Below are 27,980 nucleotides of genomic sequence, written 5' to 3'. Positions count from 1 at the left end.
TCTGTTTCCTGATGACGTCAACATAAATAGGAAGCGTGGGAGGCTCACTCTGCCTAGAGGCTCCAGAAGAAAGCTGGACTCTCCGACCACACAGAGGTATGTTCCGGCGTCCAGGAGCGGTGCTGAGGCGGGGGTGGGGTCACAGCAGGGGGGAATGTGGGGAGTCCAGGATGGAAAAGGACAGGGGGAGCCTGGGGGGCGTCCTGTGGGCAGCTGCGCCCCGGGGACTTAGAGGAGTTAGGGCTTGGCCTCTTGGGATGACCTGAGCCCAGACTCCTGGGGCAGCCAGTGGGTGGGGAGGCAGCCAGGGGTGCCAAGCTGCTTTGGTGTTGTACGATAGCTCTGGGGAGGACTCAGCCTCGCCAGTGGGATCTGGTTGGTCCTGGCGGGAAGGACGCCTAGTGAGGTGGAGAGAGCTCAGGCCTGGGAGTCAGGCACCTATGGTCTGTCTTCACTTTGTCGCTAAGATACTGGTGGTAGTGAGAGCACCCCCTGTCCACCCCGGGCTTCTGTCTCCTCATTTGTGGAATGGGGAGCATAGAGAGTCCGTGACATCTTGATATAGAAACAGAGAGAATGCATGCTCGTGTGTTTGCCTGTGTGGGCATTTGTGTGTGTGCCTCTGTGTGTATGTGCATGTGCGGATCCCTGGGGACGCAGGAGTGCAGAGAGACTAAGAGGCAGAGGGTGAAACCTGGAAGCTTGCTGCGCTGAGGCCCAGAGCTGGGTGCGGTGTGGCTTGAGAAGCTCACTTTGAACTTGAGAAAGAGCCCAGCCCTTTGCCCAGAGACATACAAGGCACTATCCGGCAATCTCTCTCTTTCTCTCTCTCTCTCTTTCTCTCTCGCTCTCTCTGTCTTTTTAGTTATGACACTGTGCCCTGCTTATTTGGGTTGCTGATGTGCGTTGGTGCCCAGGTGTGTGTGTTCTGTAACCAAGTATGTTGGCTGGATGGGTAGGTATCTAGGGTGTCTGCTTTAGGGTGTGTGCAGGCGTGCGTACTGGCCCTGAGAATGAAAGGGCAGGTGTTTTACTGGGACCTTGTCAGACGGGTGCTAGGGACGAGCTGCATATGTGCAATTTTTAGTCTTCAAAAACCCTGCTGTTATATTTTTGTATAGCCAAATTCTAAATTTTTTCTATTATCTTTTCTGCTTTTTAATCATTTTATAATGAGTGAACATTTCCAATTAGCTTTTGGTCACTCTTTTTCTCATCCTGCAGTTTTATTTATATTGTTCCAGTGTACAGATATACCAACACCACAGGATAGTTCATATACTGTATAAGGAATGTATTTAATACTAAACAAGCAACTACGCAGAAACCTGCCTTCAAGAAAATTAGAATAATCTAGAAGTATGCAGCACAAGAGACAAAGTCCCCAGCAATTTCTTTTCCCTAGTTCCGTAGCTTACTCTTCTCACCACATGTATTCTTCCAGAACATTTTCTAAGCATGATACAAGCATGTAGTTTTTCTTTCCTTTTCTTTTCTTGTTTGTTTTTTGTTTTGTTTTGTTTTGTTTTTGTGATGGAATTTGACTCCTGTCGCCCAGGCTGGAATGCAGTGGCACAATCTCGGCTGACTGCAACCTCCTCCTCCCGGGTTCAGGTGATTCTCCTGCCTCAGCCTCCTGAGTAGCTGGGATTACAGTCCCCAACCGCCACCAGGCCTGGCTAATTTTTGTATTTGTAGTAGAGATGGGGTTTTACCATGTTGGTCAGGCTGGTCTTGAACTCCTGACCTCAGGTGTTCCACCTGTCTCAGCCACCCAAAATGCTGGGATTGCAGGCTTGAGCCACTGTGCCTGGCTGGTAGTTTTTCTCTTTACAGAAATGGGATTATTTATATATTATTATATATATATATTATTTATATATATTTCTTTTTTTTACTTAATATTATATTTTGGAAGATTTCAAAATTTCTACAATAATACATATAGATCTAACTTGTTAAGTAACCCTGAGAAATATGTGGCATTTATTAGGATGAGTACACCATAATGCATCTAATCTCATGTTGATTGACACCTAGATTGTTTCTAATTTTTCCACATCTACGGAACTGTTTCTGTAGACTAAATTACTGAATGCGGAATTACCGTGCCAGAGGTTGTGTGTTAGAAATTTTATTTTATTTTATTTTATTTTATTTATTTATTTTTTTGAGACGGAGTCTCGCTCTGTCGCCCAGGCTGGAGTGCAGTGGCCGGATCTCAGCTCACTGCAAGCTCCACCTCCCAGGTTCCCGCCATTCTCCTGCCTCAGCCTCCCGAGTAGCTGGGACTACAGGCGCCCGCCACCTCGCCTGGCTAGTTTTTTGTATTTTTAGTAGAGACGGGGTTTCACCGTGTTAGCCAGGATGGTCTCGATCTCCTGACCTTGTAATCCGCCTGTCTCGGCCTCCCAAAGTGCTGGGATTACAGGCGTGAGCCACCGCGCCCGGCCAGAAATTTTAATAGGTATTGACAAATCAGTCTCAAAGCAGCTGAGCTAAGCTGACATTCCCAGGTAGTGCCTAAAAGGGCCAATTTACCTTTAGAGAAATTATCAATCTTCTAATTTTTGTCCAATATTATGTACGGAAATTCTCAATGTTGCTTGATTTTTTTCTTTCCCTGATTATGGGTGAAGTTGTACATTTTCTATATGTGGATTGGCCATCTGGATTTCATTTATGATGAACGTGGAGAAATTTTTGTTCATCTCCTGTTGAATTCTCTTTTACATCTTAACTTTTGAAGTGACTCGTTTATTATGTGTATTAATAATCCATTTATATATGTTGAAAATATATTCTCCCAAGTTATCACTTAGCTTTTTCTTTACCATGTTTAAGATGCCTTATGTCATATAAAAATGTTTTCATTGTTAAGTCAAACCTGTCATTACTTTTTATATGGTTTCCGGTTTTGGTGTCTTGTAAACCTCTGAGATTATCGGTGTCTTGTAAACCTCTTTTTACTTTATGATTTCTGGTTTGGTGTCTTGTAAACCTCCAAGATTACAGAAAGAGTTTTAATAATTTTACTATTTTGGTTTTGACTTTCAGATTTTTAGTCCACCTAGAATTTAGAGAGGTGAATAATGTGTAAAGTCACTTTTAAAAATAATTACCATCTAATTGTCTTAACATTGCTAATTATGAGTGTGCGGTTTCTCCTCTCTTCAATGATTCGAAGTGCTCCTATTACATCCTAGGATTCTATACGTACTTTGTTATTTTCCTTATCGTTTTCTGTTCCATTTGGCTACTGCGATATTCCTTATCATTTTTCCAGGGAATGGAGCAAGTCTCTCATCTCTGGTTTGTTATAATTTAGAATCAGTTTGCCAAGGCCGGGTGCAGTGGCTCATGCCTGTAATCCTAGCACTTTGGGAGGCTAAGGCAGGCAGATCCCTTGAGGTCAGGAGTTCAAGACCAGCCTGGCCAACATGGTGAAATCCCATGTCTACTAAAAATAAAAAAATTAGCCGGGCTTGGTGGTGCGCATCTGTAATCCCAGCTACTTGGGAGGCTGAAGTGGGAGAATCGCTTGAACCCAGGAGGCAAAGGTTGCACTGAGCCGAGAGCACACCACTGCACTCCAGCTAGGGCAACAAAGCGAGACTCTGTCTCAAAAAAAAGAAAAAGAAAAAAGCGAGGGGTCGGGTGGTGGGCGCTGTGGCTCACGCCTGTAATCCCAGCACTTTGGGAGGCCAATGAGGGCGGATCACCTGAGGTCAGGAGATGGAGACCATCTGGCTAACATGGTGAAACCCCGTCTCTACTAAAAGTACAAAAAATTAGCCAGGTGTGGTGGCAGGTGCTTGTAGTCCCAGCTACTCGGGAGTCTGAGGCAGGAGAATGGCATGAACCTGGGAGGCGGAGCTTGCAGTGAACCAAGATCAAGCCACTGCACTCCAGCCTGGGGGACAGAGCAAGACTCCATCTCAAAAAAAAAAAAAAAAAAAAAAAAAAAAAATCAGTTTGCCAAGTCCATTAAGTATCTTTTTGGAATTTTCATGTTGATTGCATTGAATTTAGAGATTATCTGAGGGACATTGGCCACTGGAAGTAAAGACAATAGTGAGAGCCTCTTGTGTGAGGCTTTTACGGGAGGACACTAATGTGCCCCCTTGGCTCTGACATCGCCTTTGGTTTCTGGCAGACTTTCAGTAATGCCAATGTTTCCTCCACTGCCTCGTTTGCCAGGGTTTGTTTGTTCATTTAACCAGAAAAGTCTTGTTTATTATTAAATATTTAGGAGCATCTTTCAAGATCAACTTATCCTTTTTCCCTTTTAATCCATTCATCTGTTTGTTTGAATCATAAATAGATTTCTCGAGCGTTCTCCTTCAACGTATGGAGTACCCTCTACTTGGCCATGATGTCTTCTTCTTTTAAAAGTCTTTGTCAGGTTGACCTATGAAATTGTTTGTTTCTGGAGTGAATTTGTATTTTGCTTTTTTCCCCCTAGTTTTTATTCCTACCATTCAGTTTCTTCATAAGCCTGCGAATGTTTTATGTGTGTGTTTATTTTAAGTAAGAAGGTGTTTGGTTTTTCTCTTCTCTTTTCTCTCTCTTCCTTTCTCTGTCCCTCCCACCCCTTCTCTGTCATCCTCCTGTCCCCATGCTTACTCTGCATTCTTAGTGATTTTTAATCTTTACATTTTTAAGGATTTAAAATGTATTGAACTTATATTTTCTGGGTTGGGCGCAGTGGTTCACGCTTGTAATCCCAGCACTTTGGGAGGCCAAGGTGGGTAGATCACTTGAGGCCAGGAGTTTGAGAACAGCCTGGCCAACATGGTGAAAACCGGTCTCTACTAAAGATACAAAAACTAACCAGGCATGGTGGTGCATGCCTGTAGTCCCAGCTACTCAGGAGGCTGAGTCACAAGAATCGCTTGAACCCAGGAGGCAGAGATTGCAGTGAGCCAAGATCATGCCATTGCACTCCAGCCTGGGTGATGGAGTGAGATTCTGTCTCAAAAAATATATACATATTTTTGTAAAGAAACCATATTTGCTACCAGCATTTGGGTTTATTTAGCACATATATGCTCTTCCAAAACAAGAGGAGATCTTTAGCAAGTTTTCAGTTCTCCTCCACTCTCCACCCCAGCCTCACAGCCAACTCCCATGTTAAAATCATCTGAGTTTTGGTTCAATATTCTTCTTTACTTGTCTATAAGTGTTACTGGTTTTCTTTGCCTCAGTATTTCAGCCTTTCTTGGATATTTTTTTTCCTGAAATATAACCTAGAGTAATTTTTTTCAGAAAAGATTTGAAAAACTTTCTTTGTCCTTACATATCCAAAATTTTTTGTGTCCTTTAAATGTCAAAGAAAACTTGGCATTTTGTGATTCTAGGTTTAAGCATGATTTTCCCTTGGTATTTTCAAGACATCTATTTAAAGTTCAGAGTCTCTCATGTGAAATCTCTAGGCAATCTGACCCTTGTCGCATTCAAAGTATCCTATTTGTTTTCTTCTGGAAGCATTTCTAGGATTATCCTCATATTCTTGCAAGATGGAAAGTTTACCAGTGAGAACTGGGTTTGGCTCTATTAAAAGGAATCTTGGGAGTTAACTCTGATCTCTGTCCCCTACTATAAAACCCCATTGTAGTAGCCCCCGCCCCTTGAGTACAGATTCCTTACTGTCTTTAAAAAATATTTTACAAAGGAATCTTTTTCTTTATTGAGTGGCCTGTTGTCTCCTTGAAAGCCCTGGGAAGCTTTCCCCATTTGCTGTTGTATCTGTTTGGTTGCACATGGAAAATCCCTAAGCAACAGTGGCTTGACAACATAGAAGTTTCTTTTTCCCAGCATATAAAAGAAGCCCAGGGGTAGCAGTTTCAGGCTAGTATGGTTGCTCCAGAGTGAGAGTGGGAATCCAACTTCCTCTCTTTCTGTTGCATCATCTTCACATATGACTTCCATCCTCAAGGTAACCTCATGGTCCAAAATAGCTGCTGAAGCTCCAGCTATCACCTCCAAGTTGCAGGTTGGAAGAAGGAAGAAAGACAGAGGGACAAAAATGAACCTCTCCCACCTGAGTCAACTGCCATCGAGCAGCCTTTTTTGGAAGACATACACAATATTTCTACTCTCACCTCCTTGGATCACATTTAGTCACTTGACGGCACCTAGCAGCAAGGGAGTAGAGGAAATAAAAACTTTTATTCTGTGTAGTAATCAACTCAGCTGAAACCTTGGCTTCTGCCGCCAGGAGGAAAGGGACACGGTCTTCCACTGTCTCTCAGATTAGGTGGCTGACACTGTCTGCCATACTGCTCTTAATTCTCTCCACCCCCTGCTTCTGGATGCTGGAATTTTTGAATTTCTTTCCCAGGTCTAAACTTTTCTCTAAGACTTTTCATCTCCTTGATTATTTGCTCTATTTTATATATCTATCTTTTTCATTTGTGGTATCCCTTCTGTGGTTTGGCCCGTTATTGATAGTTTGTTGGGGTTTTTTTGTTTGTTTTTTTGAGACAGAGTCTCAGGCTGGAGTGCCATGGCTGTCTCAGCTCACTGCAACCTCCGCCTCCCAGGTTCAAGCAATTCTCCTGCCTCAGTCTCCAGAATAGTTGGGATTACAGGCGTGTGCCACCGTGGCCAGCCATATATATATATATATATATATATATATTTTTTTTTTTTTTTTTTTTAGTAGAGACGGGGTTTCACCATGTTGGCCAGGCTGGTCTCAAACTCCTGACCTCAAGTGATCTGCCCACCTCGGCCTCCCAAAGTGCTGGGATTACAGGCATGAGCCACCACGCCGAGCCTTTGACTGATTTTTTTTTTTTTTTTTTAATTATAGATCTCACATCTTCAAATTCCAAGAACTCTGTTCTTTGCATAGAAGTGCCTTCTTTTAAATGGCTATGCTTTCTCAAATCTCCCCGAGGATGCTGATTTAGATGTCTTAATGTACTCTTTTATTTTTGCTGTATCTGTGCCTGTCTGTAGAAGCGTCTGCTGGGTTAGTGTATGTCAGAATAGATGTGCGCTGTTTGTAGATTTGGGAAATGGAATCACTATTGGCATAGAGGTCAGGGACAGAGTCTAGAGGTAACTCATCGTGGGCTTGAATCCCAACCTGTTCCTTACCAACCGTGTGACTGTCGACCAATTATATAACATCCCATCCGTTTTCTCATCTACAAAGTGGAGATTCTAGCAGTAACCTATACATGGACGTATTCATATCCGTGAAGCCTTTTGAATAATGCCTGGCTCAAGGAAAACACTGCAATATTGTCAGCCACTATCATGAATTCTCTCTGTATATGTGAATGTTGTTTGTACTCTTTAATGATATTGATTTGTTTTAACCTTTTACAGTAAACGACACTAACCTGTGCTCCGTAATTCTGGTTGCTATGGTCTACATGTTCAAGTGCTCCCAACTTTATATTGCATCCTAATCCCCAATGTGAGAATATCTGGAGGTAGTGCCTGTGGTACCCTATAGAATACCCCAGCAGGTTCCCTTGCTCCTTCCGCCATGTGAGATTACAGGGAGAAGACTGTGAGGAACAGGCCCTCACCAGATATTGAATCTTGAACTTCCCAGCCTCCAGAACTATGAGAAATAAACTTTGTTACTTGTAAGCCACTCCGTCTATGGTATGTTGTTAGAGTAGCCCTAAGGGATGAGTACGTTGGTGCAAAGATTTTCTGTTTGCACTCTGTCCTTTGCTTTTATGGTTCTGTCAGTTTGATAAATTACAGAAGATTTCACTTTTATGTACTTCTGCCAGCCTTTGTCTCTGTGATGTGTCCTATGCTTTTAAGCTTAAAGAGTTCAAAGGCATTCACTCCTCTGGTTTGCAGGTTTCATAGGATGTAACATTTTACATTGAAATTTGTAATTAACTTGTTATTTGGGGAATGGTGTGAAATGGGGTTTTAGATAGGCATTTTTATGTTGTTATTCAATGACTTTAGCATTTTTTAAAATTGAATATTTCATCACTTCACATTGATTCCTGATTCCTCCTTCATCATGTATTAGTACATTCTGGGGTCAAATAGACTTTGTTTCCAGCCAGCATGTCCATTGATAGATTCTGTGTGTATGTATGTGCGTCTGTGCATGTATCTGTATGTTTGTGTGTATGTCTGCGTGTAGGTGGTATATGCGAGTGTGTATATGTGTATGTGTGTGTGTTGTGCATGTGTGTGCATGTGTGTGCCACTGTGTGTGAATTTGTGTGTATATGTGTGAATGTGTGTGCATGTTTGTGTGCATATGTGTATATATGTGTGGATACATGTATGTATCTGTGTTGTTCGTGTGTGTGTATGTGTGTCTGTGTCTCTCTGTGTGTGTTTGTGTGTATGTGTGTGTGCATGTTTGCGTGTGTATATGCATGTATATTGTATGTACCTGTGTGTGTCTGTGTATGTGTGTGTCTGTGTCTGCATTTGTGTGTATATGTGTGGGTATGTGTGTGCACATTTCGTGTGTACGTGTATATATGTAAGTATCTGTGTGTGTCTGTGTGTGTGTTGTGCATGTGTGTGCCTGTGTGTGTGCGTGTGTGTGTGTGTGTGCGTGTGTGTGTGTGTGTTGTGCATGTGTGTGCCTGTGTGTGTGCGTGTGTGTGTGTGTTTGTGTGTGTGCGTGTGTGTGTGCGTGTGTTTGTGTGTGTGCCTGTGTGTGCGCGTGTGTTTGTGTGTGTGCGTGTGTGTGTTTGTGTGTGTGCGTGTGTGTGTGCGTGTTTGTGTGTGTGCGTGTGTGTGTGTGTGTGCGTGTGTGTGTGCGTGTGTTTGTGTGTGTGCGTGTGTGTGTGTTTGTGTGTGTGCGTGTGTGTGTGCGTGTGTTTGTGTGTGCGTGTGTGTGTGTGTGTGTTTGCGTGGGCATCTTGAGTGAGGCTTCCAGCAATCTTCCAGAAGAAAAGGAGCCACAGTTGTCTGTTCTGCTCTCTTGGGTACTTCCCAGACCAGTGAAATGAAAGGGAGGAAACCCCCGGCCTCCGAGGAGAAAAGGGAACTGGCAAGCAGAGGGTGGGGGGATGACGGTAAATGGAGCAGGGGTGGGGAGAGCACAGGCCCTGTGGAAGCGAGGACATGTGTGTGTACGTGTTCATGTCCAGGGAATGACACCGTGGCATCCAACAGCCATGGACCAGCAGCCCACGGGGAGCTTAGTAGGAGTCAAATCCCAGGCCCCCCTCTTGACTGCTCTGCTGTCTAGTGCATTGTGCAGTGGTAGCGTCAGTGATTCGAGTGGGGGCCCAGTGCCTCAGGCCATGCAGCGCATGTCCATTGCCTTCATCTTGCAGGACACTGAGGGGTCATGCATGAGGGCCACTTCTCTGGGTTGTCCCCATAACACGGGTGGTGTCCCTGGGACACGTGGAAGGGGAGGGGCAGCTCACTGCTAACATCTCCTTCTGCAGGCCTGGAGGAGGCAGAGGCCAGGAGGGAGAGGTCCCAAGAACCTGTGAAATGGATCTGGCTTGGCTCCCAGCTGGGCAGGAACACAGGACTTCAGGACACTGAGGACCCTGCCACGCCCATGGCCAGCACCCACCAGTGCTGGCACCTGCCTGTCCAGAGCTGACCAGGGAGATGGCGCTGGCCCAGAGGTTGCTCTCCATGGCCCTGCTGGCCCTGTGCTGGGGGCACAGCCTGGCAGGGGCAGAAGGTGAGTCCCGTGGCTCCCACCCCCTTCCCTGTCCCCCTCCTCACTGCTGCATCCTGGGGGAGGGCCACAGCATACCCCCAGGACCCTGCCCACCAGCCCTCCTCCTGCTCCTCTCCCTCCGTCTCTCCCCCTGGCCTTCCCTGGGCCTCCCTCGCTTCCCTCCTCCTGCACATTCCTGCTTATCCTGTCCTGGAAAGTCCGGCTGAGCGTGTCTGGCTTCCTGGCCCACATTTCTCAGCACGGCACTCCTGGCCCCCAGCCTCCAGGATGGCTGCTCTGGCCGTTTCCCTGTCCCTCCTTCCCCAGCAGACACTCTCTGCGCCTCAGGGGTTCCCACCTCCGGGACTTTGCTCCTGCAGGTCCTCTGCTGGGGTTCTCTCCCTGCTTCAGCCGCTAGCACCCTCCTTGTGCCTGAAGGCCATGCTGGGATGCTCCTGGGTTCTTGAGGTGAAATGGCCCCTCCCAAGGGCTCCCAGACTCCCAAGGGCTTCTGTGACAATGCTGGGACCACAGTCCCCTTAACAAATACCAGGCTCCCGAGGCTGGGGACTAGAGAGCAGGGGGGAGGGCGCAGGGTAGGTCTCTGCCACACTGCATCCCAGGGCTGAGTGTGTGCCCCCTCCCAGGCTGCACAATGGGTTCAGGGGCCAGGCCTGTGCCTGATGCATGTCCCTGTCCTGAAGGTGGCGGAGGGGACCGTGCCCAGGAACAGCACACAGCAGAGGCCCAGAAAGTGTGCTGAGAACCAACAGAATATCGCGCTTCTGTCGGGAGAGGAGGGTCTGCAACCAGGAGCCCCCACATCGGGCAGACCCCCTTCCCAACTCAGGGCACCTCTGCCTGGCCACCTGCTGCCTCTGCAGGGACCTGGGAGACCCCTCCCCAGAGCTGGGCATCCCAGAGCAGCTGGGGGTGATGGTGACAAGGGTCCCCACAGGAAAGAGAGGTGACCCCCTCCTACCCCTCTTGTCAGAAACCATCCCGCTGCGGACCTTGCGCTGCTACAACGACTACACCAGCCACATCACCTGCAGGTGGGCGGACACCCAGGATGCCCAGCGGCTTGTCAACGTGACCCTCATTCGCCGGGTGAATGAGTGAGTGACTCTGGGTGCAGGGTCCATGGGCAGGGGCTACGGTGTCCCCTGTGCCTGGCGTGGAACAGTGGTGTAGAGAGGGACCTGTCAGGTCAGCCTCAGGGTGGAAGTGGACAGAGGACAGAGGAGAAGGGAGGTTCTCCTGGGAGCTCCTGCCCTGCTAGGCACCTGCCAGGCCGGGCGCTGCCGTCTGACCTGGGGTTTCTGTGGAGTGCCTTCTACACTCACGTTGTTGATGATGGTGGTGGTGACAATGGTGACAATCTTCTCTTATTTCATCACAATTTAACACAATTACCCCACATGTCCTGTCTTAGTTCCTCCTCACCGTGAGGTGGGCAGGGCCAGGCCACAATGCCCCAACTGTCCCACTGCCTGCCTGTCCAGAGCAGAGCAGGGCGATGATGCTGGCCTGGGAGCTGGCCTGGGAGTTCACAGATGGGGAAACTGAGGCCCTGGAGGTGAAGTGCCAGCCCTGGCCACAAGGTAGGGAGTGGCAGAACAGGCCATGTGAATGTGTCTGGGAGGGGGCTCCGTGCTCTCCCAGGGTCCCCCTCTGCATATGGGCTGCCACCTCTCTCACCCGAGCTCTCCTGGGCATGCGCCACACGGGAAGGGGACCAGCATCGCTCTGGGGTGTTGGCCAGGGTCTAAATCAGCCTTAAATGAAATAATTAAACAGCTGGAACCAGAGAGGCAGGTGACAACCCATTGGAGGTCACCCCAGCATTGGGGGGTGGGACCGGCTCTGCCACTCCCCACCCTCCACCGCCTTCAGTTCTCCTGGGCACCTCTGTTGGACCTTCTCCATTCTCCCCAAAGACCATCCTGCCCCTTCCCGTGACCTGCTTCCTGCTGCACAACAGGGGACCAGGGAGAAGCTCCCTGCCCACCCCACACTCACATTCCCCACTGCCCACCGCCGGGGCGTGGGCCTGGACCAGGGCTCCTATCTAAGGCCTAAGACCTGATGCTGTCTGGTCCTGTTGCTCAGGAACATCATGACCCCCAAGTCCCCACTCTGCCCTGTGGCACCCACTGTACCCTCTCCCAGGATCTTTCCCGATCGCCTTGCAAACCTCAGATGCCCACAGGAGTGCAGCGCCTGGGCATCTCCTTACCTGGCAACCCTGCGGCCCCTCTTTCTCTGCTTCCTTTGACAGCAGCATTCCCTACAGAGTTGTCCACACTCACCACATCCAGTGTCTTTCCAGCCATTTCCTCCTGGGCCCACTCCCCTAGGATGCTGCCCCCACCAGGCCACCCAAACTGCTCTGGTCCAAGTCAGCAAATGCCCCGGGGAGCAGGATCTCATGGTGGAGCCTCCGCCTTCTTCCTACTTGACCAGGGGCAACCCCTGACAAGGAGGACCACCGCGGCCTCCCTGCAGTTCCTCCTGCACCTGGCTCTGCCCACAGCTCACCCAGCGCCCCTGGGGCCCTGCCCACCCTCCTCTTTCTCCTTGTCTGCTGCCTCTTGGTTCTCTCGGCTGCCAAGGGTGAGACGCCCAGGCCCAGTTTATGGGCCTTCTCTCTGCTGTATCCACTCTGCAGAGACCCCCTTAGGTCCCGGGGGCATCTCCCAAAGGTGACCTCAAGCCCACACTTCCCCTAAGCTCTAGGCTTCCAGGCTCACTAGCCTCTCCACCTGTCACTTAAACAACAGGCGTCTCCGACTCCAAATGTCCTCAGCCAAAGTCCTGCTCTCACCTGAGCTGCATTGCTGCCTCCATCTTCCCCATCTCCCTTTCTAAATGGGAGCTCCTAGTGGCTCAAGCTAAACAACAGGGAGGATTTCGTTTTAAGTCTCTTTTGCCACCATTCCTTCCTGACTGCTATATCCCTCCACCAGCAAACGCTGCCAACCTTATCTCAAGCAGAACATGACTCTCACCCACACCAGCCTGACCACCCTGGTGCACGCCACCTCCTGTCACCTGGATATTCCAGAAGCCTCCTAACTGGGCCCCCTGCTTCCAACGTTGCCACATTCCCACCTCAGTCTATTCACAACTGAGGATGCTCAGGAATCCTTTCAAAGCATTCATCAAAATCTACAACACCTTTGCTCAGAACTGTTTCCCACTCACTCGCAGTGAGATCCAATTCCATCACGTTGATGGGTGGGTCTCCTAGACTTCCCTGTCACATGCTCTAGTCCCCGTGCACTGGTTTGAGGCCAAACCGCGCAACACACCAAACTCTGCCTGCCCCAGGGTCTTTGCACATGCTGTTCCCGTTTCCTGAATTCCTCACAATTTGCACAGTCCCTCCCTCAATGCCTTTCACATTCTGCCCCCAGGTCACCTCCTTAGAGAGGCCTGCTTGTCCCATATTTCAAATTGCCTCCCCAGCCCAGCCCTTACTGCCTCCTCACCTGCTTCTTGCTTTATTTATCCACATGAAGTTCTCTCCACTGCTCACGCTACACGCTTTGTTCCATGCGGGTCCCCTTCTCCCAGGATGGCAGCTCTGGGGGCAGCATTTGTGTGTGTTTTGTCACTGCCTGGCCCCTGATTCTGGACAGAGCCAGGCACGTGGTGAGCACTCAGTGAACCTTTGATGAGTGAGTGATCCCCATACACCCTGGGCTAAGCCACGTCCTCTCCCAGCAGGGACCCTCCAGAGCCAGTGTCCTGTGACCTCAGTGAAGACATGCCCTGGTCAGCCTGCCCCTATCCCCGCTGCGTGCCCAGGAGATGTGTCATTCCCTACCAGAGTTTTGTCGTCACGGACGTTGACTACTACTCATTCCAACCAGACAGGCCTCTGGGCACCCAGCTCACCGTCACTCTGACCCAGCATGGTGAGGGGCTGGGGACCCTGCCCGGGGCTTGGTTTCCTGTGTGGACAGGGGGGCACCAGGGGTGGCCCAGGGAGTCTTCAAGGCAGGAGCCTGTGGCTTGGGGTTGGGTGAGGGTTTCTTGAGGGATGAGGGTGTGGTCTGGTTATGTGGAGGCTTCAGAGCGGGGACTGTATGAGGGGCCCCTGACAAAGACTACCTCTATGCCCCTAGCAGCTGCCACCTCCCACGAAGCCATGGGCTTCCAGCACTGCAGGCTCCCCTTGAAGAAAACCGTTCTCACCGCTCACTTAGAAACCTTCCCAGTTAGAAAACTCTGTCCGCTTAGTTGTTTCATCTCATCTCTGAAGCAACCTATTTCCTGGATGTGGCCCTTGAGGCCCAGGAGGTCAGATGCCTCCTCTGAAGTCCCCCCGCTGAGCAGTAATGACAGAGATGGGTCAGCCTTCCCAGGGGCTTCCTGCACGGTAGACAGGGAGCTTCTCTCCTCCCTGCCCTGGAGGAGGCACCCCGGTGTGGGCTGCAATCCCACAGTGGTCCATGAAGCCATCTGTGGTCTAGGGTGGGGTAGATGATCATTTTATATAGTTAAGTTTCATTTGCCTCTACATTCGAAAGAAATATAACCCGCAATTCGAAGTCCTGGATTCAAGGAAATGGTTGCTTAGAGTGAAGCTAAACCTAAAAAGGGACATGTTTCATGAAAGTTTTCGTTGACGTGGCAAAAACCCACGCCGGTGGCAGGCTGGTAGGAGGAACTGCAGGCTGTCATTGGAGTCTCAGAACCACGGCACGCTTGGTGCTGTTACTGGTGCCTTTGGCTGCTGCTGAAACGGAGTCAGAGGGAGGTGACCAGTCCAGGGCCTCTCTGCTGCTGCTGGCAGAGCTGAGATCCAGATCCAGCGCAGGATGGTCTGGGTCCTTGGTCCTAACCACCAGGCCACCTGGTGCTCTTTGCAAGGGTCACACGGAAGGGGCTCTGACCATGGCTTCCTGCCCCTTTTGGTCACAGCATCATAAAGCCACTGCCAGAGGAGGGCATGGGTTAGGCCACCAGGAATCCATCAGAAGCAATGTTTCCACACATGGGTTTGATGGACACGAGAGTCCCTTCCTTCCTGAGAGCAGCTCAGCGTGCCCAGGCTGGAGGGAGGAGAAACACTATGTTGTCCACCGTGAGAATTTACTGACAGCGGCGGGTGGGTGCCTCATGCAGGGGGTAAAGCACGGGGTCCCTGGGAGATCAGCACAGGCTTCCCAGAAGGAAGAGCTTTGCAACTCAGATCTGAAGGGTGGACAGGAGAGGAGGGCAGGAGGAGCCTCTCTGGCAGGGTAACAGCTGTGCAGAGGCTGGGGGATCGGAAGGGCACGGGCGGCTGGGGAACCTGCTGGCCACTGTGTCCAGGGAGCATCAACTTCAAAGGTTGGGCAGTGGTGGGAAGAAGCAGGAGACACAGGCAGGGACCTGGCCCTGGAGAGGCTTCTGTCTCCTGCAGTCTCAGGGTAGAGGGGACCCTCTAGGCATGGAGAGCACTGAGGGGAAATGCCATGATCAGATGTGGATGTGAGAATGCTGGGGACAGGGGACTTACAGGGTAGATTGGAGGAGCAGGAGTTGGGAAAGAAGTTGAAGCTCAGGATGTGACCTCAAGAACTCATTCCTAGAAATGACGAGGACACAGCTGGCTAGGAGATGGGGGCATGAGGGCATGCAAATCGTAGTTTGGATATACACACAATTCATTCATTCAACCCTCTTTCCTTGAGCACCTACATATACCAACAAAGCCGTCAACAAACCAGCCAGCAACCCTGCCCTTGGAGCTTACAGCCCGGAAACCAGGAAGGTTTCTAGGGCGAGGGAGACAACTTAGATATAGGGAGAGAAGTGTGGCCCTTGGCCTCCTGGAGGCTGTGTTGAGTAGTGAGGTAGGGTCCAGCTTAATGCAGACTAGCAATGAATCAAGGAAGCTGGGGGGTACTGGGCAGGTGACAGGCCTGCCTCTGATCTGCTCTGAGGCTCCATGTTTGGAGACCTTGGACATTTCACTTCCTCTATGAGTTTCTCCATCTGTGACATGAGCTGGTGAACTAAACCTCTTGAGTTGGTTGAGCAGGTTTCTGATGGGGCTGCCAGTCTGTGCAGTTTGTGGCAGCTTCCAAGAGGGCTCTGCCGGGAAGGACTCCCCCTCCACGGCAGTCTCGGGGGCTGGGAGTGCAATGACCCATGAGGGACGCTGGTCCTGGCTGTGGGTGGGGAGGGGCGGCTCCCCTGCTGTGTGTCTGCCGTTCTGGGCTGATGATTCCTGACATGCTGTAACACACCACAGCCCCTGTCCAGCAGAGAGCACTTACATCCTATGTGTGAGGGTATTTTTGTTTGAAAGTCATCCCTCGGCAAGCAGACACAGAAATGCCAGAAACCAGGTGCCGTGTCTTCATTCTGCATTTTCTTGAACAACCCAGAGTTCCCAGGAGATGGGTGCTTGCCTTGTGGCTGCAAGGATTTCATGAGAAGCCCCAAGGTTGCCTACGCATATCCGTTCATTCATTCACTCATTCACCTTGCCCTGTAATTCACTAAGCAGCCACATCTCAGCCTGGAGGTAGGGAAGGGGGTCAGGACCAACCCCACCCATTCCCATCTCCTCACCCCTTAGCGGAGGCAGACACACGAGAGAAAGAATAAGGGATTCTGCCTGGAGATGCGGCTCCGAGGACGTTCCTAGAGCCAGAGGCATTTGCCCCGGGCATTGACAGCAGGAGGGACCCTGGGCAGGAGGAAGGGAGCTTGGATGGCAGGAGGGAGAGGCCTCTGAACCGCAGGCCCCTCTGCTGGCAGGAGCCACCCAGGCCGCAGCATGGGCAGTGGGGAGCCTGAGGACAGAGGAGGCTCCATTGAGAGTTTCCTCGCCAGCGCCTTTTAGGGAGCTTGGGTCACATGGGCGTTGCAATCGGCACGGCTTTCCATTGGTTTCATGTTGAAACCCTACAGTTTTGCAGATGAAGGGCTGAGGCCCACAGAGGAAATGGGTCTTGCTCAAGGTCCCTCAGCTGCTGGGGGCAGGGGTGGCCTGGAACCCCCTGTGTCCACACAAAAGGCCACACAGGCCCTGACTGCCCCCCAGTGGTCCAGCCCTTAGGTGCCCTTCACTTCCCCCCTCCAGTCCAGCCTCCTGCGCCCAAGGACCTGCAGATCAGCACCGACCAGGACCACTTCCTGCTGACCTGGAGTGTGGCCCCTGGGAGTCCCCAGAGCCACTGGTTGTCCCTAGGGGATCTGGAGTCTGAGGTGGTCTACAAGCGGCTCCAGGATTCTTGGGAGGTAGGAACCACGGCCAGCTCTGCCCCAGCCCAAAGGGATGGGCGGCACCCCTCCTTCAGCACCCACTGTCTCCTGACAGGATGCAGCCACCTTCCTCTCCAACACCTCCCAGGCCACCCTGGGGCCAGAGCACCTCATGCCCAGCAGCACCTATGTGGCCCGAGTGCGGACCCGCCTGGCCTCAGGCTCTCGGCTCTCGGGACGTCCCAGCGAGTGGAGCCCAGAGGTTCGCTGGGACTCCCAGCCAGGTAATGGAGCCAGAGCTCAGGAAATGCCCCATGGTGGGAGGGTGGGCTCATCAGGAGCTCCTGGCACAGCAGGGTTCCTGGGCTCCACCTGGGGGCTTCCCAGAGCTCCTGCTGCCACCTTTCCAGGAGCCTCCCTGGGCCATCCCACCTCTACTGTGATTGCTGCCCAGTAGGACTCTGCATCTGTTCACTTTGGGCTTCCCGGTTTCTGCATGCTCTCTGCCACTGGCAATTACAATAATAACAACAATAGCGCTATTAGCAGCCGTGTGTTACTGGAGGCTACAGGATGTGCAGGGCTTACCCACGTTTTTCTGTTCAATCCCCAAACACTGAAACTTAGATACTATTTCCATTCTCTGGGAGGGTGTGCAGGTGCACAGAACTCTCTCTCTCGGAGCTGTTGGACACCCAGCTGGCAGGTTCAGGCTGAAGTTTCAGTGCTGGTCTTTTGACCCCAGAGCTCGTGACCTCTGTGATGAATCACACGGAGGGCACCTAGCGAGGACGATGAGAGGGATGAAGGCGGGAGTGCATGAGGACCTGTCTCCCTCCCAGGGGACGAGGCCCAGCCCCAGAACCTGCAGTGCTTCTTTGACGGGGCCGCCGTGCTCAGCTGCTCCTGGGAGGTGAGGCAGGAGGTGGCCAGCTCAGTCTCCTTTGGCCTCTTCTACAAGCCCAGCCCAGATGCAGGGTGAGCATCTTTATCCTCCGTCCCCTCCCCTCCTCTTGGCCTTGCTCTCTCCATGCTTCCTCCCGTCCCTGGGGCCCTGGCAGAAGCCACAGCCCACCCCAAGCTCTCCTCCCTCCCGTGTGCCCTCCCTCCCCCTGCCCTCAGCTCTGCTGTGCTCCTCAGGGAGGAAGAGTGCTCCCCAGTGCTGAGGGAGGGGCTCGGCAGTCTCTACACCAGGCACCACTGCCAGATTCCCGTGCCCGACCCCGGGACCCACGGCCAATACATCGTCTCCGTTCAGCCAAGGAGGGCAGAGAAACGCATAAAGAGCTCAGAAAACAGTGAGTTTGCTCCCAGCCCGCTGTGGGGATGGTCTGGGACTAGCACACCCTCATTGTGTAACCCAGATCAGCTCAGGGTTCCTTCTGGCCAAGTCTTCATGTTTGTCACTTTCAAAGAGACGCAGCAGTCCAGTGACCAAAAGTGAACAGAGAAGCAATGAAACCACGATGGCAGTGGCCGAAAACAGGAGCAGATCTTTTAAACCTCTGATCTCTTGTCCTTTTCTTCTGCTTCCCTCTCCTATCCTGCAGCTCTCCAAATCTCCACCGCTAGCCACACCCTCCTGGTCCTGTCACCAAAACCCTCCCTTTCATTCCTCGTTGGATTTTCCTTTCTGATTTCCGAAGTTCCCCGCTGACTGATATTCTTCCTTTAATGTAATTGATCTATGATGTACTTTTCAGCTGGGGCCTGTGGTGTGTGCAAATAGTGTTGATCCTTGAAGTTTAATATGCTTCATTTCTGTGATGTAATGAAGACCCCAGTGCAGTGGAACCTCTCACATTGTTTCAGGATGACCAAGTTCTTCCGTCCAGTCTTTAGCATGTGTGAAGGGCAGAGGCCAATTTGTCTTAGTTACCTGGGTTTGAATCTATCATTAACTCTCTTGGGATCCTCACTGCAAAAAGGAATTCTGATTGTTCAAACTCACAGGATATATTAAGGGTCTCATATAATGCCTGGCACATAAGAGGCCTCGACAAATTACAGGCATTCATATTATGTTTATACTGTGAAGGCATCGAGGTTATAAGCATTCTCTTTTTTCTTTGGGGTAGACTGAAGCTCAGAGAGGTTGAGTGACTTACTTAAAGTTGCACAGCTGTTAGTAGGCAGATCAAGATTAGAGTTCAGAACTTCTGACTCCCTACCCAGTTTCCGCTTTCTTTACCCTTTGCCTCTTTCAACTCGTGGGTCTGCCGGCCAGGTGGGAGGTGCTGTCTGCAAAGGGCTTCCCCTTTCTCTTTGGCCACTATCTCGCTGGGGAGAGGCCTCACCTAGATGTTGTTGAAGACCTGCTACAGCTGCTGTATTGGGGATTTTCTGGTGATGAGAACGTGTGAATGGTCCTGGCCTTTAGCCATCTCCCCACAACACCTCTGGGAGTGTCAGACAAGAGAGCACATCACACTGGTGGGGTCGCAATCTTTGTTCTACCACTGCTTACCTGCCTTTCCTCAGGGCAAGTTACTTAATGGTTCTGTGACTCACTTTCCCTGTCTGTGAAAAGTGAAGATTAATAGTACCCACCACATAGGGCTGTTAGAATTGAGTGGAATAATTCGTGTGGAATAATATGTATAACAGTGCCTAAAACATAGTCTGGCTGGGCACAGTGGCTCATACTTGTATTCCCAGCACTTTGGGAGGCCAAGGCAAGTGGATCACAAGAGGTCAGGAGTTCAAGACCAGACTGGCCAACATGGCGAAACCCCATCTCCATTGAAAATGCAAAAATTAGCTGGCCGTGGTGGCAGGTGCCTGTAATCCCAGCTACTTGGGAGACTGAAGCAGGAGAATCACTTGAATCCAGGAGGCAGAGGTTGCAGTGAGCCAAGGTTGCACTACTGCACTCCAGCCTGGGTGACGGAGTGAGACTCTGTTTAAAAAAAAAAAAAAAAAAAAATAGCCGGTTGCCTAGAATAGAACCAACTAATAGTGGTTTTATTTTTATTGTAAAAAAAAAAAAAAATAGGAGTGATGCAAGCACTGGGCCACATCGCTACAAAACAAGTGTATCTCAGCATCTCCCAAGAGGATACCACTCAGGTCAAAACATGATATAGTGAAGTGGGGATGAAAAGGATGAACCATGGACAGAACCTGGGGTCTTGTGCCAGTGGAGACAGCCCCAGTGTCTAGCATGAGACACGGGGAATGTTCTGTTGGAGGGTGGGTGTGATGACTCTCCTAACAGTGTCCCTCCCTCCAGTCCAGATGGCCCCTCCATCCCTCAACGTGACCAGGGATGGAGACAGCTACAGTCTGCGCTGGGAAACAATGAAAATGCAATACGAACACATAGACCACACATTTGAGATCCAGTACATGAAAGACACGGCCACGTGGAAGGTGAGGCCCTTTGCCCAGGGAGGGGAGAAACACTGGGGAGGGCAGGAGAGGAGAAAGCAACCAGAGGTGTTCCAACTGCAAGGTGTCGGGCCCTTGGCAGGTGACCAGTGAGAGGTAGCCACGGGGACGTGGTGATCACTAGGCTATGTGGTCAGCAGGTCACTGTTCCATCTCTTGGTGAAGTAACTGAGGTTCGGAAAAGTGGCGTGGCTTGGCCAACACGAATAGCTGACCCTGAGTTCCCAGGGAACAGAGGACCCTCTGGGCAGGGAGGGGTTGAAAGGGCACTGGGAAGAAGGTTTTCAAAAGTCATGAAAGTTTGGGGTTATTTCCTCAGAGGAATCTCGTCTGGACACACATGGAGGCTCAGACAGAGCTGCTTCTGATGAGTCGGGGGTGCGTCCAGGCCAGGACTCAGTCCCCTGCCTCCAGAGCCCAGAACAGAAACCACAGAACCAACCCCAGACCTTCAGACTAGAAATGGGGCAGCTGAGGCTAGGAGGGAGGTGGGCCAGGGGTGGAGCCAGGAGCGGGCCTGGGGTCCTGAACTCCCATGGTCAGGGTCCAGAGTCCAGTCAGCCTGCACTGCATTCCTGGAAAGGCCATAATGTGGGTGTGCTGAGAAGGCTCAAAAGATGGTGGGACAGGTGGCTTCAGGGTTCCGGGCCTCAGTGTTGTCAATGTCAGGGCCTGCATTGAGGGGCGGAGTCCCCGGTGCCATCCGAAGTGCTTTCCCTGGGTGGGACCTTAGGGAGGATCCACAGTGGTGAGAGAGAAGAGAAGCCGCAGCGGGCCTGGGGCATGGCAGAAGCTGGGAGCCAGCGAAGCTGAGGGTCCAGGTGGGAGAGATTTACAGCCGCTCCCACAGGCACCGGGCCAGGCCTCACCCTCAGCGCCAACCCACAGGACAGCAAGACCGAGACCCTGCAGAACGCCCACAGCATGGCCCTGCCAGCCCTGGAGCCCTCCACCAGATACTGGGCCAGGGTGAGGGTCAGGACCTCCCGCACCGGCTACAATGGAACCTGGAGCGACTGGAGTGAGGTGTGCTCCTGGGACACCGAGTCGGGTAGGTGAAGGCAGGAGTCCAGAGCTTCTGGCCAGGACCAGCTCATAGCTTCTCACTACCATATAATCCCCAATGCAATAGCTGTAATAGGCCTGCAACAGCTTGTTGGTGAGCCCTCTCCCCAATTAGATGGTGGCCAAACAGAAAGGGAAGGCCTTTGCAGATAGCACCTCCCACCTGGTCGGCAGACCCGCAAGTTGAAAGAGGCAAAGGGTAAAGCAGGCAGAAACTGGACATGGAGTCAGAAGTTCTCCATCCACTCTTCATGAGACAGCGCAGCTGGGCAGAGAGTGCAGGCTGTGTGGGCACAGATGTGGGGCTCCAGACCCCACCCCCATTCAGGCCTCCTTCCCTCCCTTGGGCCACTGGTCATTGGAAAGTGACACCTGGTGTGCAATACAGACTGCAAGTGAGGACTTGAGGGAGCAGAGGAGAGCAGGTCTCATGATCACTCCTCCTTTAAACAGGGGCTTAGGCCTCTGTTAATATGGCCCTTGATTTCTTAGCTTTTGGGACTACCAAGTTTTTGTGGTTGCTCCGCCTGAGTTTCCTGTTACCATGGAAGCAAGAAAATCTAGAGCCGCAGCCTGGGTCCTTGGATTGCAAGGTTTTGCTGTGATTCCTTCATCTTCCCACCTCCCTGCACTTGCCTTGTGCACTGACCCCTCACCTTTCACCATAGTGACCACCAGGGGACTCCTGTAGAACAAGACAAGTCCAAGGGATGGTTTCAGAGGGAGTAAGGATACAGGAGATATTGGGGGCAACCCAAGTGCACAGTCCGGCTTGGTAGTGGCAGGGGCCCAGGGAGAGGGCCACAACCAGGTAGAAACGAGGCCAGACCAATGGGCCCAAGAGAGGACCAAGAGGGGAGTCCTGGAGGAACCTGGGAGCTCAGGGCTGGGCAGCAGGAGGGATCAGGGGCCTCCAGAGGGGCCTTTGCACCTGCTGGTGTCTCTGCCAGCATGCCTTTCCCCATCTCCACCTCTCTAATCCTTCCTATTACTAGAGGCCCAGCTAATATGCCACCTCCTTCAGGAAGTCCCCTGTGATTGCCATGAACTGTGTGGTACTTGCCCTCCCTGTAGCACCTTCTGTGCTGTAGATCCCGGAAAGGATCTGACCCTCCGGTGTCCTCCCAGCACTTTGAACACTGTGGGGGTTCAGACCAATGCCCTTCTCAGCATGGATCTGGCCTCTCTCTGCTAATCCCCCAAAGCAGTAAGGTCCAGAGCCCTAGGCCTGCACAGAGCAGGCTCTCAGGGAATACTGCGCCAACCCCACTCCCTGCCCTGAGGTCGATTTCCCTTCCCGATGCTGACACTCCTCTTCCTCCCCGGTTGCTGGAAGTGCTGCCCATGTGGGTGCTGGCTCTCGTTGTGATCTTCCTCACCATCGCTGTGCTCTTGGCCCTCCGCTTCTGTGGCATCTACGGGTACAGGTGAGGGGACTCTGTGGGGCTGGAGGTGGTAGCCGAGACCCCAGAGGGCACCAGGGAATCCCAGCCAGCTCCCTCCAGGTCCTGCTCTGCCACTCACTTCCTGGGCCTCAGTTTCCCCTCTGGACATGAGCATGGGAGCAACTGGCCCTGAGTTCTCTGATGGCTGTCACCTCCCTCGTGTTTTCCAGGCTGCGTAGAAAGTGGGAGGAGAGGATCCCCAACCCCAGCAAGAGCCACCTGTTCCAGGTAGGAACTGGCTGCGAGGGGTGGGCTGGGGGCTTCTCTGTTCCTACCTTTCTTGTCTCTGTCCCCACCTCCTCCTTCCCTTCCAGTGGGCTTTGGGTGGTAGGGATGTAGGTGGGCTGGAGAGGGGCTTTGGGAGCTTTGGGAGCTTTGGGGCCAGCACTTGGAAATTCATTCCTGGGATTCCCTGGAGTGCCCATGCCTGGCCCTGCCTGCCAGAGCTCTGCGTGGAGCCCAGTGGACAGAACTGAGTGTGGGGCTGCCCGGGACAGGGTGGGCTCACGGTGGGGGGGTCCTGCTACCAGGATGGATGGGGTGTCAGGAGGAAGAAGGGCTCCCCAAGGACGAGACACCTGGGCTGAGCTGTGAGGGTCCGAGTGGTGCCAGGTGGCAAAAGTTGCTCAGGCTCAGGGCATCTTGAGGGTGGAGATGGAAACCCTTCAGGAAGGGAGCTGAGGGCATGGGACAGGAGGCTGGGAGCCATCTCGGGAGGCTGAGGTGACCATGGGGAAGACACCAGCATGTGGGTGATGGGAGCCCTTTAGTCAGGCAGGCGGGGCCAGCTTTGCCTGTGGAGGGATCTCTCTTGGCTGGTGTGGAGGAGAAATGTGGGTGAGCATGGAGACAGGCACCCCAGGTTAGAAAAATCACAGGAAAAGGACCCTGTCCTCAGGTATCAGGGACATGTGGGAAGTCCCAGCCCCTATCTGGGCCTCACTTTGTTGGTGTCAAAAGGCCATGGCCAGTCCTGAAGAAGTGGAGATGCTTCTCTTGTCTGGGGGCTCCTTGAATCCCCCTGCACCCCCATCCCCCTCTGCCTTGCCCCCACCTCGGGGGCCTCCTGATGCCCACAGGCCCAAATGTCCCCACCCTTGCAGAACAGGAGCGCAGAGCTTTGGACCCCAGGCAGCATGTTGGTCTTCACCAGTGGGAGCCCCCTACACCAGGGGCCGTGGGACAGCCGCTTCCCTGAGCTGGAGGGGTGAGTGTCTGGGCTCATGGATCACTCCTGACCTGTGGGGAGCATATGGGGAGCTGACCCCATTTTGCAAATTGGGACTCAAGTAAGGTTGTTTGTGGCTCACTGTGAAGGGATCCAAGGGGGCAGGTTTGCACTAAAGCAGGAGACACCTGGGGTGGATGTGAGGAAGAACTTCCCCTTTCCAGGCTAGGGAGGGTCAGACAAAGGAAGTGACCAGAAGCGAAAGAGGGAAACAGATGGCCTTCCCCTCCCCTGTTGGCTCAGAGGTGTCACACTGCAGAGGCCTCACGGGGTAGCTGGGGCTGTAAACTCCCGGGAACTCGGCGCCTGAGCCAGCAGCTCACCACCGACTCGGCAGGGAGAAGGGGGTGGCACGGCTGATAGAATGATGGAAGGGTGGCCCAGTGCACAGGCTGGGCATGAGCCTGGTGCTGAAGGAGGATGGACTTTAAGGTCAAAAGGGAGAGGGCTCCAGCCTTGCGGAGGAAGACCTTGAGCTCAGCACGGAGGATGGAGCACCTGAGCCACAGACAGACTGAGTTCATGTCCCGTGTTCTTCTCTGGGGCCCCTGTTCCCTCAACCCTGCCCCGCTCAGGTTCTCACTGTGAGCTCTGGGGGACATCAGGGCTTCCAGAGAACCATCTCCACCCCACCTTGTGCCTGAGCCGAATCATCTGCCCAGGGTGGTCCCAACTCTTTGGCCCATGTTCTTCCCACAGGGTGTTCCCTGTAGGATTCGGGGACAGCGAGGTGTCACCTCTCACCATAGAGGACCTCAGGCATGTCTGTGATCCACCATCTGGGCCTGACACGACTCCAGCTGCCTCAGATCTGCCCACAGAGCAGCCCCCCAGCCCCCAGCCAGGCCCGCCTGCCTCCTCCCACACGCCTGAGAAGCAGGTTTCCAGCTTTGACTTCAATGGGCCCTACCTGGGGCCGCCCCACAGCCGCTCCCTGCCTGACATCCTGGGCCAGCCAGAGCCCCCACAGGCATGTGGGAGCCAGAAGTCCCCACCTCCGGGGTCCCTGGAGTACCTGTGTCTGCCTGCTGGGGGGCAGGTGCAGCTTGTCCCTCTGGCCCAGGCGATGGGACATGGCCAGGCCATGGACGTGGAGAGGAGGCCGAGCCAGGGGACTGCAGAGAGTTCCTCCCTGGAGTCCGGGGGAGACCCTGCCTCTCCTGCTCTTGGGCCAAGGGTGGGAGGACACGATCCAAAGGACAGCCCTGTGGCTATACCCGCGAGCTCTGGGGTTCCTGAGGACCCTGGAGTGGCCTCTGGTTACGTCTCCTCTGCAGACCTGGTACTCCCCCCACACTCAGGGGCCTCGGCTCTCTCCCTGGTTCCCTCTCTGGGCGTCCCCTCAGACCAGACCCCCAGCTTCTGTCCTGGGCTGGCCAGTGGACCCCCTGGAGCCCCAGGCCCTGTGAAGTCAGGGTTCGAGGGCTATGTGGAGCTCCCTCCAACTGAGGGCCAGTCCCCCAAGTCCCCAGTGAACAATCTTGTCCCCCCTGAGGTCAGAAGCCCTGTCCTGAATCCAGGCGAACGCCGGGCAGATGTGTCCCCAACATCCCCACAGCCCGAGGGCCTCCTTGTCCTGCAGCAGGTGGGCGACTATTGCTTCCTCCCCGGCCTGAGCCCCGGCCCTCTCTCACCACGGAGTAAACCCTCTTCCCCGGGACCCTGTCCTGAGATCAGGGATCTAGACCAGGCTTCTCAAGTCAAGAAGCTCCCAGGCCAGGCTGTGCCCCAGGTGCCCATCATTCAGCTGTTCAAAGTCCTGAAGCAGCAAGACTACCTGTCTCTGCCCCCTTGGGAGGTCAACAAGCCTGGGGAAGTGTGTTGAGACCCTCAGACCTAGACAGGCAAGGGGACGGAGAGGGTTTACCTTCCCTCCCGCCTGACCTTCCTCAGTCATTTCTGCAAAGCCAAGGGGCAGCCTCCTGTCGAGGTAGCTGGAGGCCTGGGAAAGGAGTTAGCCTTGCTCCAGACCCCTTGACCTTCGGCAAATCACTTCTCTCCCTGCGCTCACACACACACATACACACACGTACGTGCACACGTTTTTCCCCTCAAGGTAACTTATTTGTAGGTTCTGAATTATTAGAACTTTCTAGACATACTCATTCCATCTCCCCCTCATTTTTTTAAATCAGGTTTCCTTGCTTTTGCCATTTTTCTTGCTTCTTTTTTCCCTGATTTATTATGAGAGTGAGGCTGAGGTCTGAGCAGAGCCTTGTCAGACTGAGACGCATCTGGTTGTGTTTAGGATTTGTGTGGGCTGCCTGTCGCCGGCAGGTGCTGATGCACATACATGATTCTCATCTGGGTGCAGAGGCGGGAGGCACCAGGTGGGCACAGTGGGGGTTAGGGCTTGGAAGAGTGGCACAGGATTGAGCACGCTCAGTGAGGCTCAGGGAATTCAGACTAGCCTCGATTGTCATTCTGAGAAATGGGCATGGTAATGCGGGGGGCGGGGTGCAAGGGACGTACATGAGAGACTGAGAGCTTCTGGGGAGCCCTGCTGGTGATGTCTCTGGGACCTCCAGTCCCCTGAGATCCCATGTCATGTAGAGAAGTTAACGGCCCAAGTGATGGGCAGGCTGGTGGGACCTGGGGAACATCAGGAGAGGAGTCCAGAACCCACATCTACTGCAGAAAAGTCGGGGGAAACTGCCTAACAAAGGAAAATGCCCCAAAGGCATGTATGCTTTAGGGCCTTTGGTCCAAATGGCCCAGGTGGCCACTCTTCCAGATAGACCAGGCAACTCTCACTCCCACCGGCCACGGATGAGGGGCTGCTGGTCAATGCCTGGGCCAACACCAAGGATTACATTTCTTTTAAATCTTTGCCTTTCAGATACATGAAAAATAATGGCATTAAATTGCTTTAATTTGCATTATTTTTGTTATCCAGTTTGCACATTTTTTATAGGCATCTTAGACATTGATTGGTAGTTTTTAACTGGGCCAAGCCCATTAAGGTTTTTCTTCTGTTGGGTGCTATCATTTTCTGATTAAGTTTTTTCAACTATTAACATATGGTCTTTCATGGATGATGGAGTGTTTTCCCCCCAAATCTGTAGTTTGTCTTATAATGTTGTATTTGAGGTTTTATGGTGTACAAATGTGAATGCTTCTGTAATGTCAAACAGATCCCTAGTAAACTCCTTCTCCACTTTTACTGTCAAATTTACAAAGGTCTTCCCACTGCAAAGCAGCATTTGTCCTCATTTATATAATTTTTTCTAGTTCATTTTGTGTTTCCAACTTTTCATGTAAAATTTTAATTATTTTTGAATGTACAGATGTGAGATGGAGGTGCCTTTTGGTACTGAAATTCTTTTTCCATGTATCTGAAGTGTTACTTTTGTGATATAGGAAGTCCTTGTATATATACTTCATCGGCCCCTAGGCTTCCTATTTTGTTACCTCGTTCTCTCTATGGCATCCACCATTTTGATTGTTCTACTTGTATATGTTTTCCTAAGTGGTTAAGCAAGTGTTCTCGTTACTTTTGCTCTTAAATCCCTGTTCATTACAGCAATGTTGGTGGCCAAAGAAAATGATAAACAACTTGAATGTTCAATGGTCCTGAAATTCATGGCAACATTTTAGTACATTGTAAAGTAGAATCCTCTGTTCATAATGAACAAGATGAACCAATGTGGATTAGAAAGAAGTCCGAGATATTAATTCCAAAATATCCAGACACTGTTAAAGGGGAAAAGTTGCAATAAAATATCTGTAACATAAAACAAAGGGAAACCCTGAATTTGTGTGTGCATGCTGGTGTAGCTGGTGGAAGGGGGTGCTCTTTGAAACCTCAATTGCTATTGTAAGTGATACAGCTCCAGTGACTGAAGGAACACCAGGATCCTTAGTCTTGCGCTGATTTAAATAAAATGACACGGAAACACATGGAGTGGTTTTAAGGAGTGGAGAGTTTAATAGGCAAGAAAGGAGGAAGAAGGGACAGAGGGAGGGGGGCTCCAACACTGAGAGAGGAAACCGAGTGCCACGGAAATTAGCC

At 52.0% G+C, this 27,980-nt stretch overlaps 1 protein-coding gene across 4 annotated transcripts; it reads left to right on the top strand.

Annotated features, from left to right (window-relative positions):
* The first annotated feature begins 4 nt into the window (after positions 1–4).
* On the top strand, positions 5–27,709 carry CSF2RB (colony stimulating factor 2 receptor subunit beta). Of its 4 annotated transcripts, none has more exons than XM_007975668.3 (14): positions 5–96; positions 9,405–9,652; positions 10,626–10,749; positions 13,364–13,554; positions 16,719–16,876; positions 16,956–17,124; positions 17,683–17,818; positions 17,963–18,138; positions 20,073–20,212; positions 21,119–21,281; positions 22,632–22,722; positions 22,911–22,968; positions 23,844–23,947; positions 24,668–27,709. In XM_007975668.3, exons 2-14 carry the CDS (start codon positions 9,577–9,579, stop codon positions 25,791–25,793), a joined length of 2,712 nt encoding a protein of 903 aa, XP_007973859.3. In that variant the 5' UTR covers positions 5–96; positions 9,405–9,576; the 3' UTR covers positions 25,794–27,709. The 4 variants fall into 4 exon arrangements, with proteins under 4 accessions (XP_007973859.3, XP_007973858.3, XP_007973861.3 ...); XM_007975667.3 differs by having other exon boundaries at positions 13,361–13,554; XM_007975670.3 differs by having other exon boundaries at positions 6–96; positions 17,981–18,138.
* Positions 27,710–27,980: the final 271 nt, after the last annotated feature.

The sequence above is a fragment of the Chlorocebus sabaeus genome, chromosome 19, assembly GCF_047675955.1.
Source record: "Chlorocebus sabaeus isolate Y175 chromosome 19, mChlSab1.0.hap1, whole genome shotgun sequence".
Lineage (NCBI taxonomy): Eukaryota > Metazoa > Chordata > Mammalia > Primates > Cercopithecidae > Chlorocebus > Chlorocebus sabaeus.
This window is presented reverse-complemented; position numbering and strand designations above follow the sequence as displayed.

Bases quoted from the DNA above. Each gene is read 5' to 3' on its own strand.
- CSF2RB (XM_007975667.3), top strand. From the start codon at position 9,577: ATGGCGCTGGCCCAGAGGTTGCTCTCCATGGCCCTGCTGGCCCTGTGC. The intron at 16,877-16,955 runs GTAGGAACCACG...GTCTCCTGACAG, and splicing joins GGCTCCAGGATTCTTGGGAG to GATGCAGCCACCTTCCTCTC. The intron at 22,723-22,910 runs GTGAGGGGACTC...CGTGTTTTCCAG, and splicing joins TGTGGCATCTACGGGTACAG to GCTGCGTAGAAAGTGGGAGG.